Source organism: Cyprinus carpio, chromosome A22 (genome assembly GCF_018340385.1).
Source record: "Cyprinus carpio isolate SPL01 chromosome A22, ASM1834038v1, whole genome shotgun sequence".
NCBI lineage: Eukaryota > Metazoa > Chordata > Actinopteri > Cypriniformes > Cyprinidae > Cyprinus > Cyprinus carpio.
The window spans coordinates 9,493,335-9,509,753 of NC_056593.1; the positions used below are offsets into that span (position 1 = coordinate 9,493,335).

The window sequence follows — 16,419 nt, forward strand, 5'->3', positions numbered from 1 at the left end:
ATTTGAGGACTACCAGGCATTCAAAATACATCCTATAGACTACTGTCTTGTCCTTCAAAATGTGCGTCCCTGTCATTGGATTGCAATCTGAAAAGGGGTATTTGCATATCGACTGTCAGTATGGCAGCCACAGTAGATGGATAGGCTACCTAGCAATCTGCGAACAGCCTAAAATGCGAACTAGCAATCTGAAACAATGGCCTCGGCACCCAAAGGGGTAGGGATAAGGTCACCAGACGTCCCGTTTTTCCCGGGTGTCACAATTCATTGTCGATTAATTTAAAGTAGATAGAAGTGCACTCTCTCTCTCGTGCATGCTCCACTTCTTCAGTTCTCATAAACTGAACGTGTGTCAGTATTACCTGCATGCCTTCGGTCGTAAAGGGACACCATTCCTAATTAAGTACCTCCATGTCATTAATGTTAACCAACAAAAGATGTTAAATAAATGTTACATAAACCCGCTGTATCTGAAAAAAACTTTCATATTTGTTTTATTGTCTCATTCTGCTTCTTTTTCAAATATTATGTATTATATATGAACAACTATAATTTGTTATTATATGTTAATAATTATATTATTATGTTATTAATTATTCATTTCTTATTATATTATATTATATGAAGTTGCTCCCTTTTCACTACTGTTAAAGGCATAGTTCACCAAACATGAAAATTGTCATTATTTATTCAAGTTTTTCCAAATTCAATCCTTGATTCAAAATTTTCATAAGCTTAATTGATTTGGTCTGAAGAGAGAAGAATTAATGACTATTTTTGTTTGAAGACTACATATAAAATAGCTAGCAAAATAAATGTTGGTAACTGCAGTTTGACTAAAAGTAATGACTAAAAGTTGACAAAAATGCAATGACTTTTCATCAACTAAAATTATGAGAGACTCAAATGACTAAAATTAAGCAATTTCGTCTCAAGAAAAAGACTAAGACTAAATCAAAAAAGCCTGTCAAAATTAACACTGATTTCAGATTTAAATAAATCCTGGAGTGGTGAAATGCTTGTTATTTGCATTTTTTCTAATTTAATAAATTTTTCCAATTACATATATGTATTACCCCCCCTCCCACACACACACAGAAATAACATATTAATTTTATTTATTCCAGATTTATTTAGCATTTTTCTAATGTAATAATATTTTTTTTTTCCCAATACAAATTATATTCCTGAACTATGATTTTTATTCTGAATGTTGTTTTCAGATTTATATTCATTTTTGAATCCCAGATTTTCAGAGGGTTCTCAGACTTCTGAACTACATCAGCTACATCTCACAATCTCACATCCGGTCACAATGTATTCATTTACTCCTGGGGCTTCATAAAAGCTTCAAGACAAACCACATTCAACATTGGGAGTAGAAATGTGACTTCTTTGTAGTTTCTGAGTTCTTGTGATCTTCATGGTGTGTGTTGTCTGTCAAGAGCTAACACGGCTGCCTTCCGAGCTGCTTTTAGCTCATGCTTTCAGCTTCGTAAATGTGATAGTGCACTTCTGTTTTCACACCCTGTGTGTGTTTTTTTTTTTTTTTTCATTTTGTTCTCAGGAACTGTGGCATGACCTCAAGTTTAACTTCTCACTGTTTCTTCTCTATAAACCTCAAACCCTCTCTAAAATTAGCTAAGTGAACTTTGATGCATGTAGCAGGTGGCAGTTACATTTAGCTTAATTCTGGTGAAACCAAACGACATTTTTGTAACCTTAACGCATTATTTGTTAAAGTAATACATCTTCAGTACTTAATTTTACATCTAAATATCTTATTTAGCATTCACCTAACAAAATTATGATTGCACTCTCTTTTGCTGTCTCCAAAATCAGTGTACTTTACTTTTATTTGTATTTTTTAAACACCCAGTCAGAGCAATCAGAGAAAAAGTTGATGTATATTCTAAAAGATGTCACATTATGCGAAAGAGACTGCTTTATCTTTAGTTATATTTATATTTATATTTTTATGTTTTTTTTTTTTTATTGCTTTAGGATTGTCGACCAGGCCACTGGAACAGAAATTGCATCTTTTCCCATCTATAAGGTGTTGTTCTGTGCCCGAGGACACGAGGGATCTGTTGAGAGTGACTGCTTTTGCTTCACCGAGAGCTACCGCAGCTCAGAGGACTTTCAAATCCACGTCTTCTCCTGCCATATCAAAGAGGCCGTGAGTTGCATTTGTTCCTACAGTAAGTGTTCATAGAGTAATTTTCAGAACTCAACCTCCTTTCCTTATGTAGGTTAGTCGCATCCTCTACAGCTTCTCAACAGCCTTCAAGCGTTCGTCAAAAGCTGCCACAGACATGCAAGACTCGGTGCTGCCACTTTCCCCTGATGGCGATATCTTCACCTTCACCGTTTCTCTAGAAGTGAGAGAAGATGATGGGAAAGGAAACTTCAGGTCTGTCATTACTCAGTTCTGAAGAAACTTCAGTTCTCCTTCTCTCGCTCTCTGAGATCTCCTTTAGCTTTTTACCTATTGATATTAACTCATTTAGATTATTTCATTTGGCAACCATAATGTGCAACCAGAATGTAAGTGCAATTGTGTCTTTCTTACTTTTTCCCCTCTCTCTTCCTGTACATGTTGTAGTCCAGTTCCCAAAGACAGAGATAAATATTACTTCAAGCTTCGTCAAGGTGTACAGAAAAATGTGGTGGTCACCGTCCAGCAGATGACCAATAAGGAGCTTGTAATAGAGAGGTGGGTTCTGAGATGTGGGAATTCATGTCAGAAATTCAGATACTTTGTCATTTTACATAACCATATTTTTCCCTATAATGACTGGCATGACCTTGCCTTTAAATGTCAGAAAATTTACCACAAAAAAAAAGTTAAACAGTAGGCTTTAGTTCATGGCACAGTCATTCATATATATATATATATATATGTATATGTATATGTATATGTATGTGTGTGTGTGAACCACAATTGGCTGCATGCTATTGCTAGTCAAAAGCGGACAGTATTAGCAGACATTCTCGTTCTAGACATAGATAAATAATAATTCCTTTTATACATACATATTTTTTATAAATAATTATATAATGTATAATAATTATATAAAAAGACCAAAATTTGTCTATATGTGATTATTATATAAATATTATAATATAATATTTTATAACCTGTTTTTATAGCAGTTCATGCAGAAAAGTAATATTACAAGTGGGTATATATACAGACTTAAAATGCACGATCACACATGTATAGTATGTATATACTAGGGTTGTGCCGATCGACGATAGTCAGAGATAATCGCCGATAGCAGATGTCTCTGTCGATAGTTAAGACGATATTAGGCTCATTCTCACCGCATTTCACACACATGCGCGCACAAATTATTATTATAACCTGTAGCCCTATTATAATTCGGCTATCAAATTGCCCAGCTATTTCACTTTAGGACCGCATTTCACACACATGCGTGCACAAATGAGGATTAGAGCCTTTAGCCGGTGAAGAAGTCTCTATATGCACAATATTTTTAAACGAGCCCTAACTAACTGAGTTTAATGCCACAGTTATGTTAGATCTCATTAGTTTCTGTTGGGGTTGCTTCGGGGGACAAGATCGTCATGGGGTGCACGGTCCGGAGTGCTGTATGACTGATGCATCCGTTCAATTGAACTTTACATTACTCCAAATATATGAACTTACCTAATTCTACTGATTCCACCAGTTTTCCTCCGCGTCTGTAACACAGGTTATTCCTGCAAATATTTCAGTGTGAAAGACGCTTGGGACAGATGATGGAATGTATCATTTGCACGTGCTGTTAAGTGTTACAATTTTAAACATTCAAGTGCTCAGTTCAGTACTCTCTGTGAGACCCCCTTTCTGTGAGCTCACACCCCAAAGTTGCGCGTACATAGAGCCGCATCTGAGAGAGTGTGTGTGTTGCGCCTTACTGCGCGTAAACGGCCAAATACATAAGAAATTGTCAGAATGTCCGTCTTGATGAGTATCCGCTTTTGCAGTCGATTTTATACTAAACATTGGTGGAATATAGGCAATTAAGTGAATGTAAACAGTTGAGAAACAAAACTTATGTGTTAGATCTGTGCATGAGGTCTTAAAGAGACAGGAACCTAAATAAACCTGCTTCTGTCTGACATTTATGTTTACTTATACATTGAGGATTAACCAGTGTTATTTTAAAGTTAAATAGATTATTCAGTTTCTGTGGTATTTCTGTACCTGAATATTACGGTTATACCTAACTGAAAAACGTAGTTAATTTTAGTTGTTTCTTGTTATTGTTTTTTTGTTTGTGCCATTGCTTGTCATTTATCTATTCTTATTTTAAACGACAGTTTTACTTGTATTTTTTAGTTAAATTAAATTCATAGTTTGAAATCAGAGTTCTTTTTAAGTATCTTCCTCAAAATAAAAAATATGAATCAACAACATTATAAATTGTAAAATACAAATACACTAGGTGGCAAAACAGTTTGTTTGGATGATTGCAGTTTAAAAATATGTCTAAAAAGTACCTGAACTCCCCCTGAAATACCCCCCCATAAGAGCTACCTAAAGGGGGAATTCCCCCATTTTCCAAAATGAAATTCAGGCCTTGATTGTGTGTGTGTGTGTGTGTGTGTGTGATTGTTCTGATTTTGTTCATTATTTTTATGCAAACCATCTGAGACCTCAAACTCAAACATGTTTCCCTAAACCAGTGGTTCTCAACCAAATCCATCCCTACTAAACCAGTGGTTCTCAACTCCAGGCCTCGGGACCCACTGCTCTGCACATTTTGAATGTTTCTGAATCTGTACACACTCAGTTCAGTTCATGGATCTCTCTCCTAATGAGCTGATGATCTGAATCAGGTGCGATAAATAAGGGAGACAAACAAAATGTGCAGAGCAGGTGGGTCCTGAGGACTGGAGTTGAGAACCACTGTATTAACAATAGGTCATACAATGTATTATATAACATTTTATTTATATATTTTATAGATAATATCATTTTAATCTATAAATATAGTGTGTGTGTGTACAGTGTTTTATAGATAATATCATTTTAATCTATAAATATATACTGTATGTGTAGTAGGAAACGTATAAGTGTGATTCCTTGTGCAACCACTTGATGCCGCTCTAGTCACAGAACAACCACTTTGAGAGACTGAAAATGAGCCCTTCACAAATGTTGCCAAGCACATTTCATATCGAGTATTACAGAAACTCCAAATCACTCTCTGAAACTATTTTGTAATTAGTAGTCACTTTTATTTAATGCCTTATCCTCAGCATCTAAACCATATATGTTGTCCAGGTGCTTTGGGATGCTGCTCAGTCCTGGTCAGAAAGTGCGGAACAACGACATGCACCTCCTTGACATGGTGAGACATTTCTGGCTCCTCGGTTTTTTTCTCAGTAATGTGGCTGCTTGTGGTTTAACACTTACAGCTGTACCTCAGGCTCAATATTATGTGTTCATTTCCTATACCTTAACTCATTTTAATTACCACACTGTTGCCAATTTTAGAAACACAATGGCTTTTTTATTATTCATTATAAACGTCATTTTACATTGGCCCTTGAGCAAATTATGTTATGGCAGTTTGCACTTCAAGACCAAAGACAATTAGCAGTTCAATCAAGTGTGATTGGGTCCACAGGGATTATTGAATCAAACATCCTACTAGGTTTAATGTCATACTTTTCTCCATGTTGCCCTCTGGACAGTTTAGACATATGTTATCATTTGATGCTTTGTATACATTATGTATGTATATATTAGAGTTGTCAGTAGATTAAAATAATCCTGATTAATCACATTATTTTTATTATATGTGTTAATACAATTAACCTCAAATTTGCTGCAAAATTCTGCAAAAAAAACAACAACAAAAACTGTAAAATCAAAAAGATGTCTTATAAATGCTGTAGCAGGTGGTTTTCATGATATTAATAAGATTCTGCCATGCAAAGACTGTAAACGATTTTGCTTTTAATAGAAGTCCCATATGGATTTGATTTATAGATATCTAATTAGTCCTTAAAAGGATCTTTCTCCTTAATTTTCTCCAACTACTCTTTAGAAATCACTCTCAAATGAATAAAACGCATGTCAGATGTAAACTGACTGAAGAAAAACATATTAAATCCAATTTCCCAATTAATCATTATAAACTGACTGATGATAAACTTTTTTGTGGTTATGTTTGAAGGAGTCTATGGGCAAAAGTGCTGATGGGAAGGCATATGTAATCACAGGCACCTGGAATCCAAACACTCCGGCTTTCCAGCCACTGAACGAGGACACACCAAAAGGTACGAGCTAATACACAATCCTTGGTTATCAAGAGTCTCAAGTGCTTTTCAGTGCACATCATGCTATGACCGAATTTACAGTTGTTGGTGTTTTTTTGTTTTGTTTTTGTTTGTTTTTTTCACAGAAATTCACACTTTTTCTGCTATCAATTTTTTTTTCTTCTCACAAAGAGCCATACAAATTTATTGCCTCAACCATGTTGAGTATATATTCCACCGGCTTTTCTTGTCATGGTCAAAATGTGTCTCATTTTTCACTGACAGCAGTGTAGATTTAATTCATTTTCATTTTCATCTCAATTTAGCCTAAACTAAAGTTTGACTAATAAGGGTTTTCATTAATGGGTCAGTAATGTCAGTATATAGGTAATATAAAACCACGTAAATATAGGCACACACATTATTAAAAAAAAAAAAGATATTATACTTCTAAAGTAAAAATGATTAATGTAATTTTAAACACTTAACTACTTTTAATTGTGTATTTTATATTATATATTCATGTAATTACATCAAATTTATAAATTTCATTAATACATATCATATTTTATATATAAATATAAAAGAATTTGATGTTTATCCAAAATATTTAAAATGTGTAATTCATTGTCAAATTCTAATCTTCAGTTTTATGGTGTAATGGTGTAATTAAAGGGATAGTTCACCCAAAAATGAGAATTTGATGTTTATCTTCTCACCCCCAGGGCATTCAAGATGTAGTTGGCTTTGTTTCTTCAGTAGAACACAAATTATGATTTTTAACTTAAGCTGTTGCAGTCTCTCAGTTATATAATGCATGGCAATGGTAACAAAATCTATGAGAGTAAAAAAAAAACCATGCACAGAAAAATCCAAATTAAACCCTGCGGCTCGTGACGATACATTGATGTGTATAAAGACACAAAACCATCGGTCTGTGCAAATAACTGAACAGTATTTATATAGTTTTTTTACCTCTGATTCACGCAATGTCCGAACTGTTAGAACTCTTGTGAACGCGCATTCACAGCAGCAGGCGCCCGAGGCATCATCTTCTTCTGCTTTATGGCGGATCGCAGACTTATAAGTGCATTACCGCCACCTATCTCTCAAGTGGACCATTGACACTCCTAATTGAGATTGTAGATAGTGTCAATGGTCCATTTGAGAGATAGGTGATAATTTTATATCATTTATGTTTTATATGATAAGTTATTCAAAATTGATTAACACAAACAAACCAAAATCCCGAAATGTCAGACAGACCGAGTGGTCCAACTTGGAACAGGAAGCAGTAATGGCCTCTTTATTTAATGACTCAAATTACTAGAGTACCAGTAATCCTAATCATAGTGTATGTATTGTTGATTTGGTATGAGGCCAAACTTGAAGCAGTGCGTCTCATTACTGCAGCTTTAATGTTCTGTTGTGAAATTATATGGAGGTTTCTTTGAAATTTAATTCCAGTCTGGTAGATTTAGATAACCACCTCAGTTTAAATAGCGTTTAATTCAGCGACCTGAATGAGTTTTTCATTTGAAGTCTACAATATATTACACTCACAGTAAAACTTTTCACACATCTCGGCGTGGTTTTGTGTCTGTTTGTAATTCTCAGTCGGGGCCCACCATAGATCTTCTTTTATTTACCTCCCAATCTTTCTCACCGCCGGTTTTTTTTTCTGACCTGACTCTATCGTAATTGGAATCTATTTTCAGCGATTCGCTCATAAATCTGTAACTATTGCTCTCTTTGTTTCCTGTTAATTGAAATAATAAAAACCCCTTAGTGTGAAACGGACTGGTTTTCACTCATTTGTGATTAGTTTCTCTCAGCAGTCCGTTTCATAATTATAGGGCTCACCTGAGAGAGAATATCATGAGATCAGTTCCCAGAATGCTATTTTTTTTTTACCACAGTTGACTGGAGATAAATAATCTAAGATGATTTGACTCTTGAAAACATCATGAAACTTGCATGAAATTTTTACACAGCTGGTTTTGAATGGCTTGGGTTTATGTTTTTACTGGTCAGTATTTTCAAGGCAGTATGTCGGTTTTGTCTTTAACTGTGAGTTTTTTCTCCTCCAGACAAGCAGGTATACATGACGGTGGCAGTGGACCTGGTGGTGACCGAGGTTGTAGAACCTGTTCGGTTCCTCATGGAGGCGCTAGTGCGGGTCTATCCAGCTAATGAGAGGTTCTGGTATTTCAGCAGGAAGGCCTTCTCTGAAACCTTTTACCTCAAGCTCAAACAGGTACACTCTAAAACAAACCAAAAATATTCTAACATGCATCTTTACTGAGTTCTAAACCATCAGCAAGTGTTTTAGTTCTTTACAGATAAATATATTTGGGTTTATTTCGCAATTAAAGGTGTTAGTTGATTTAATAAATAAATCAATTTATATATATATATATATATATATATATATATATATATATATATATATATCTATATATAGACATTAATATATTGTATTCATAAAAAATTTAACCTATTATTTCACAGACTAATTTATTTAATTAATTATAATGAAATAAATAAGAAATACATTGTTTAGAAAATGTATATCTTTTGTTTCACCAATTAATTCATTTAGATTATTATCACCTTTAATTGTCAAAATTGTTTAATTGTCAAAACTCAAAAGGCTCTTTAAAATCTCATTTCTTTTTTTTGTGTGTTAAAAAAATGGAATGTGAAATATGGAAATATATGGAAATATGACCTGGAAATGTTGTTGGCAGGCTTCATTAGATTCACCCTTTTCTCGCAAAGCCTGTGAACTGCCTATGAACAGTTATAGGCAGCGATGTAGCGGCTGCACAGATTGGAGAACAAACCTTGAGGAAGGAAGTGAGCTTTTGTGAAGGGTGAACAGGAGCAGGAACTCCTGGAAGCTGTGAAGCGGCAAATGGAGGCTTTGTATAATTCGTAGCTTAATAAGAGGCCCGGCGCTCATTATCATGCTCAAGTAATTAGAGCTTGCAGCCTGCATCTCTGCCTGATTGCTTTCGTAGTTATCTTATCGCAGAGAGAAAGAATGCCTGGGCTGTAGTTAAAAGCTAATTAAAAGATAATATTATGGCGTTAGTGATAGACCCAGCCCATTCTCCACGTTATTTTATTATTTCGTATTTGTGTACGCTGCTCATTTGGTGCGAGTATTAGCGTGTAATTATTCTGCCTGTAAACATCATTCTTCGCCTAACACCAGTTTACATAAGAGCCACATGGCACGAGGGATCAATTTACATAAGACCCAAACTGCACGAGTAAATCAAAGCAGAGTTACTGTATCTGTATGAGTAACCTACCAACAACAATAAGAAAGCTCTTTTTCTAGCAACACTTGTTTTTATTTCCTCCCGTGCATGTGATTATGTATTTGTCATATCCCCTGAAGCGGTGTCGAAGGTGAAGTTAACTTTGAATGCTTTGCTCTAGCTGCAGACTTTGAGGAGTTCATCTAACAATAAATATTCTGTAATTTATTCATCCATTTGCTTTTAGACCAATATGACATTTATTATATTTCTTTATTTATATAATATTTATAATTATTCTTCTCTATTTAATTACTTATATTTAAATAATATTTGTTGATGCATATAAGTCTTATGTATTTATTAATACATTTATTTATTTCAAGTTTATTAATATCTGTAACATTCATACATTCATAAAAGAAAACAATTATATTTTATGTAATATTTGTTAAGTGTGTGTGTGTGTGTAAATATATCTATCAAATATAATATTTACATAATTATTTCTATGATTATATTTAGTATTTATTGTGTATATAATATTCATTAACTTATTTTTACAAATCTACAACACATTGCATTCATGAAATCTAAATATTTATCTACATATTTACATAAATATGATTTCTACAATTAGATTCATATAATGTTTCTACAAATTATTATGGTGATTTTTTGTCTTTTTGTAACTATTTAGTTTCATTAAAATAAAAACAATCTCAAGTTAAAATCACAATCAATTAAATAAACCATACCAAATGTAATTTTGCAAAGTACAGGTAAGCTTACATTGATTTTTGTTGGACCCTGCAGCCATAATGATGTAACAATATTTGTAATGCATCTCTATGGCTTTGACATGCTGCTTTGTTTACAGTGTGTGTTTGCTCTATATGTTTGCAGGGTACAGGGAAGGGCAGCCAGGGAGATGCCATGTATGAAGTGGTCAGCCTGCAGAAACATACAGAATGTGCAGCAGGAGCACGTGGAAGTCTCTTGCAGTCTCCCACTGAGGAAGAGGAACCAGAAGAAGGTACGCCACTGTCTAATTTATCAGAATTTTTCTGTTTTATGTTTGTTGCCATTTTGAGGTCTCCTTTTTTTGAGGTGACTGCTTTAAATGAACCATATTCTACTTTTGTAGCATGCTTTTTCCCCACCTAAAGTCAACTTATATTGTTACTCAAGTTTTTGTGCACCAAAAATCAGGGTCTTTTTGACCGTTTTCCACATTATCTCAGACTTTAAGAATTAAACACACTCAAATCTATTTTAATATATTTTATTAATTAATATTTTATTTGTATTAATTCTTTAGATTTAAAATAAATATTATATTAAAAAAAAGTATAATTTTATTTGAATGTAAATTTTATATTAATGTAATAAAAATATTAATTAAATTGTTTTATTCAATTTATATTTACTAACTTGACATTAACATATATTAACTGTATTACTTTATTAGTTTTAGATTTACAGTGTTTCCCATACATTGATTTGTGGTGACCCGCCACAATATCAAAACTGACCGCCACAAATAGATTTTCCAAAATGCCTTGACGTCATTGAATAAACATGAGCTCTGCACATTTTAAAGTCAAAACGCCAGAGCTGCTTTTTTTTTTTTTTTTTTACAGCCGTTACTATTTCTGCCGCTCCTAAGCGCCTCCTGCTGGCAGAGAATGAATGTGCATTTTCAACAAGAGTTTTGATACAGAAGAGCATACGCAGCATATGGTGATATAGAGAGACACAGAGGAGACTGTTGACAAAGGAATTGTTAAATAAAGTTGTTATTTTTGTTTTCTTTGCATACAAAAAGTACTCTTGTCACTTCATAACATTACGATTGAATCACTGATGGCAGATGGACTATTCTGACGATGTCTTTCATACTTTTCTGGACCTTGACACTGTTATTTATTTGGCAGTCTATGGGACAGTCACAGGTTTTCATCCAAAATATCTTAAATTGTGTTCCGAAAAAACGAAGATTTTTGGGGTGGAGTATCCCATTAATTTCCATGTGAGTTTGCAGACTTGCCCACCATCCATTCTCACAAATACAGGAAAAATGACCATCTCTGAGCTTATTCAGATCTCTTTTCAGAGCAAGAGGAAGGGAATGTATGTATGTACATGCGGGCATAAAAGAACAGATTGCCTTGGCAGCAAAGCTGTAGAAGGGCCATTTGTTTGCTGTTAATTTTTTTTTTTATATGTCAATGCTTACACATCAACTGAATAAGATCATCCGTCCAGATTTTTTTCCCCCACCAAATTTTAACATGATCAACATTCGCACCTCTTGCATTTTTCCTGCCTGCGTTTTGGCAGCATGAATCCATCGCAAGCTTTAATTTAGTCTCGGCCAGTATCTCTAGGTGAAGAGTTTCAGCCGTCTGTCTTTTTCACGAAGCGGAGATGGCCTGTGTTTATGACAGGGTTCCACAAGCCGGAGATGTGAAACCCTGGCGGCTTTCAAGTGGTTATCAGCGCTCATTTCAGAAGAATGGATTCCAGTTTGGTTAAGTGGTATTGGCTCTCGGGCTCTGTGTGTCATCTGACCACCTGGACCTGGCCATTTATTCTTCTTTCTTCTGTTTTTGGTTCTGCTGAATTGATTTTAGCACAAAACATGCCCTAATGATTGCGTGGGTTTGAGTTGCGTGTTAAATATGACTGAAAGGACAATTCTGTGTTATTTACTACCTAATGTCTGTGAACGGTGTGATAGTTGTGCTCTTTAACTGTTTATTTGCAGGGATACCTGCTTGCTAGGTGTCCATTATGGCACAAATGTTGTCTGAATATTCCTTGAAAGTTTATTTTGCGCTTCATGAACAGCTGAACAAAGAAACAGCGTTACATTATTTGATGAGCACAAGCAATAATAAATAAACCATGAGCAATTATAGTTTATAGTATATTCATATTAGTAATATACTTAATATGTAATTTAACTCATTAGAGGGGAATCGAATGCAAGGCTATTTACATAATTTAGGTGACGTTAAAGGTTGCTGGATTTGGAGGATGTTCGCATTTTACAAAGCATAAATACAGGGATTCTGTATGCAGGCAAAACAGAGCTGGAATAAAATACGAGTCTTGTTACGTATAATAGGGGCAAAATTTCCATAGACTAAGCCATTCGTTTTCCACATAGTCAGGCACTATTATATTAATATATATATTATATGAACACACACACACACACACAAATATATATGTATACACATATAACTTATTTTAACACCTATATATAACTTAAAATAAATAAATAACCATGGTATGAATGTCTAATCGTCCAAAAATAAAATAAAAATGCATTAATAAAAAGTTATTTTGTGATCAATCACCAGTTGACTTATGCCAAATTTACAACTAGTGTTTTTTTTTTAATAATCAATGTGTCAGTGCAAAACTTTTTAGCAGTTTGTTAAAATACATAACCCAAAGTATGAGCAATATTGATAATATTGACTGGTATTTTCACCAATATTCTCATTCATCCTTAACTTTACCACCAAAGTGTTTTCCACAATCTACTACATTTAATAAATCAATACTTTGTGTATAGCTTCTCTTTGGATGAAATGAATGAATGATTCCTTTTTATTCAGCCGTTCTCAGTGAATCTAATTTTTTTTGGTTTGTGCAGTTTGTTCCAAGCCTCGATTTCTGGGCTGTACAAATAAGTCATTGTTGTTTTTGGAAGCGTCCATCCTCGCCAGCTTTCTCTGCTGTTTCTGAGATCTATTGGGGAGGCAGATGGAAAAGAAGATTCATCCGCCCACATCTGCTACCAAACTGCCATGTCACCTTGCAACACAGCCCAAGCCCAATCCCTCCCTCTCCCTTCCCCCCTCTCTTCTCTCTCTCTCTCTCTCTCTCTCTCCCCCCCCCCCTCAATCTCTCAATTTCAATTCAATTAAATTTCAGTTTAGGTGAGCTTTATTGGCATGACAAAAACTGTACATTTGTATTGCCAAAGCAGTTGCAGCTGGGCTACTTACAAATAGTGCACATATGTATTAACAGAAAGAAAAATAATAATAGTAATAATAAAAATATATAAAAAGTATTAAGCATGTAGTGCAAAATTAATTAGTGTATGTAAGTGTATAAGTTAGAAATAAAATAAAATAAGATATAGATACGGCAGTTTCTCCTGGTTCGAAAGAGTTATAATGTCTGATGGATTTGCTGTATTTTATCATAGAACACTGTCTGTATGTCCGTGTATTTGGAGCATTCTTTTAGGAAGTGCAGTTCTGTTTCCATCTGATTCAGATCACAGTGTGAACATAGCCTCTGCTCCGGTGGCAGCCATGTTTTTCTGTGTCTGTCCGTCTCTATCATCAGCTTGTGTCCGCTGAGTCTGTATCTGGTCAGCGTGCTTCTCAGTTTCTCATCTGACACTGTGTACAGATACTCTGCCATACTGTACTCTCTCTTTAGAGCCAAAGAGCATTGCATTTTACTCTGTTGTTGTGTTTGTAGTTCTGTTTGATTTGTGCAGTAATCTGATTGATTTTGATGTTGTGATTCAGAGCATCTGTAGATGTTAGTGAAGCATCGGGACTGAAGCTCTGGATCAGTTGAGGGAGGGGACTACTTTCTTTGCTCATCTCTTGGTATTGCAGGGCTTTATAATGATATGATTGGGGGTCACTGAATTTTCAAACCCAGGTAGTTGTAGTGTGATGTGTGTGTTATCTGGTTTGTGCCTAATGTAAATGTGATTTGTGTTCCCTGGGATCTGGATCTTTTCTGAAAGATCATGATTTTGGTTTTCTTCAGGTTGACTGTCAGGGCCCAGGTCTGGCAGTATTGTATTCTAGCAGGTCCAGGTTCTGCTGTAAACCATGTTGAGTGGGAGACAACAGAACCAGATCGTCTGCATACAGCAGGCATCAGATCTGTGAGTGGTGTAGGGTGAGGCCAGGGGCTGCAGATCGCTCCAGACTGCTCGCCAGTTCATTGATGTAAATGTTAAATAATGTTGGGCTTAAGCAGCAGCCCTGTCTCACGCCTCGCTCCTGGGAAAGATACCTTGTACGTTTGGTGCCAATTTTTGCCGCTTTCAATAAGTTTGTAAAATAGTCCTTGGTGCCAAATTGAGTCAAAAGCTTTTTTAAAGTCAATAAAGCATGCATATAATTTACCTTTATCTTGGTTAACATGTTTTTCAATTAGAGTATGTAATATATAGATGTGGTCAGATGTATGGTAATTTGGTAAAAATCCAATTTGACTTCTGCTGAGTACATTGTGTGTGATGATGAGGTCTACTAGTCGAGCATTTATTATGCTACAGATTTGCCTCTGTAGTTGTTAGGATCAAATTTATAGCCTCTGGCCAATTGTTAGGATCAACTGCTTGTCTGTTGTTTTAAAGATTGGTGTTATCAAGCCTTGATTCCAGATGTCAGGGAAGTAACCTACACTCAGAATTACATTGAATAGTTTTAGAATGGCCAGTTGAAATTTACTGCTTGTGTGTTTTATCATATCATTTAACATCCCATCAGGTCCAGATGCTTTTTTGAGTTGGAGGTTTTTGATTTTTTCTTTTAAGTTCTTTATCAGTTATTGGGAAATTTAATGGGTTTTGGTTATCTTTGATTGCTAATTCTAGTTTTCCCAGTTGGTTGATTGCTTGGTTTTGTTTACAGTTTGTGTCTGTTTGTACTTTATTAAACAATGTTTGGAAATGAATTTCCCATATTTCTCCATTTTGGATTGCCAATTCTTCATGATCAGTTTTTTTTTTTCAGATTGTTCCAATTAATCCAAAATTGAAAAAAAAAAATCTCTCTCTCCCCCCTCTCCCCCCCCCTCCCCCATCCCCCCTCCCCCATCTCAGTCTCTCTCCCCCATCTCAGTCTCTCTCCTTGCAACATTGCCAAGGTTCTTGTGCAGTAAAAGTAAAAAGTAAGCCTTTTAAAGCATTTCAAAAGAAACCACTATGTTCCAGACCTCACATCGGTGATTGTAAAATGTATGGCATTTGAGGCTCTCTGGAGGTCATGAACATTGTAAATGTGCTCAAAATTCATCCCCTCTTTCAGCAGCACAAGCATTTCTTTTCTTTATTTAAAGATCATTACTTTAAAAACTTCTTGGTTCTTCTTGCCATAATAATTACCATTACTAACTTTTTCGGTCTTACATAGTTGATGCCACCAGATGCATTGCTGTTCATTTCCTCCAAACATCTTTGTGAACAGCCATGTTGTGGACGCAGACCTTGAGATATGGGCTCTGAGGGCAGAGAGTCTGCTGGTTGGCTCATAATGACCTTTGCAGACATTAAGTCCAAGACATTTTCTTTATCACCTCAAGGCGTGACAGTAATCTTGGCACTCAGCTGCCCTGACTGATGCAGGTGTGTACGCCATATAACTCACCTCGGATGCTGCAAGGACGATTCCGTAATTTCGCCTGAACGTTGTGTTTCAAAGTAGTCGTGCAGCATCCTAACATGCATGAATGGAGTCATCTGAAGTGCTGCCCTGTGGGGAGGTGTAGGAATGATGTTTGCCCACAATGTACACACATACTTTGAGACTCTGGGGGGAATAGACTCTTACCGCAGGGTGACAACTTGAGCTTAAAGTGGGATCTGATTGTCACTTAGTTCTTAATATTGATTTGTTTCAGTATTGCTCTCAAAGCATAACAGCAGCTGTATTGTTGCAGAATGCCCACCATATGGCCATAATTGTTAGAGTCAGTGTTGTTATTTTATTATTTATTTATTTTTTTTTATGTGATGTTGTCCACGGTGTACACATTTACTGTTGTACACTGGCAAAATCCATTTATTTCAATAGGAATAAACATAGGAATTGCTCTCGAT

The 16,419-nt window shown here is 35.3% G+C and overlaps 1 protein-coding gene across 2 annotated transcripts in view; it reads left to right on the plus strand.

Annotated features, from left to right (window-relative positions):
- Nucleotides 1-16,419, plus strand: part of LOC109112558 (rab GTPase-activating protein 1-like) — an 86,391-nt gene that overhangs the window by 2,389 nt on the left and 67,583 nt on the right. For both annotated transcript variants that reach the window (XM_042711801.1, XM_042711799.1), the window contains exons 4-10: nt 2,005-2,179; nt 2,253-2,413; nt 2,606-2,716; nt 5,297-5,363; nt 6,195-6,297; nt 8,367-8,533; nt 10,452-10,581. In XM_042711801.1, coding sequence (XP_042567735.1) covers nt 2,005-2,179; nt 2,253-2,413; nt 2,606-2,716; nt 5,297-5,363; nt 6,195-6,297; nt 8,367-8,533; nt 10,452-10,581 — 914 coding nt within the window. The remainder of the gene's footprint in view (nt 1-2,004; nt 2,180-2,252; nt 2,414-2,605; nt 2,717-5,296; nt 5,364-6,194; nt 6,298-8,366; nt 8,534-10,451; nt 10,582-16,419) is intronic.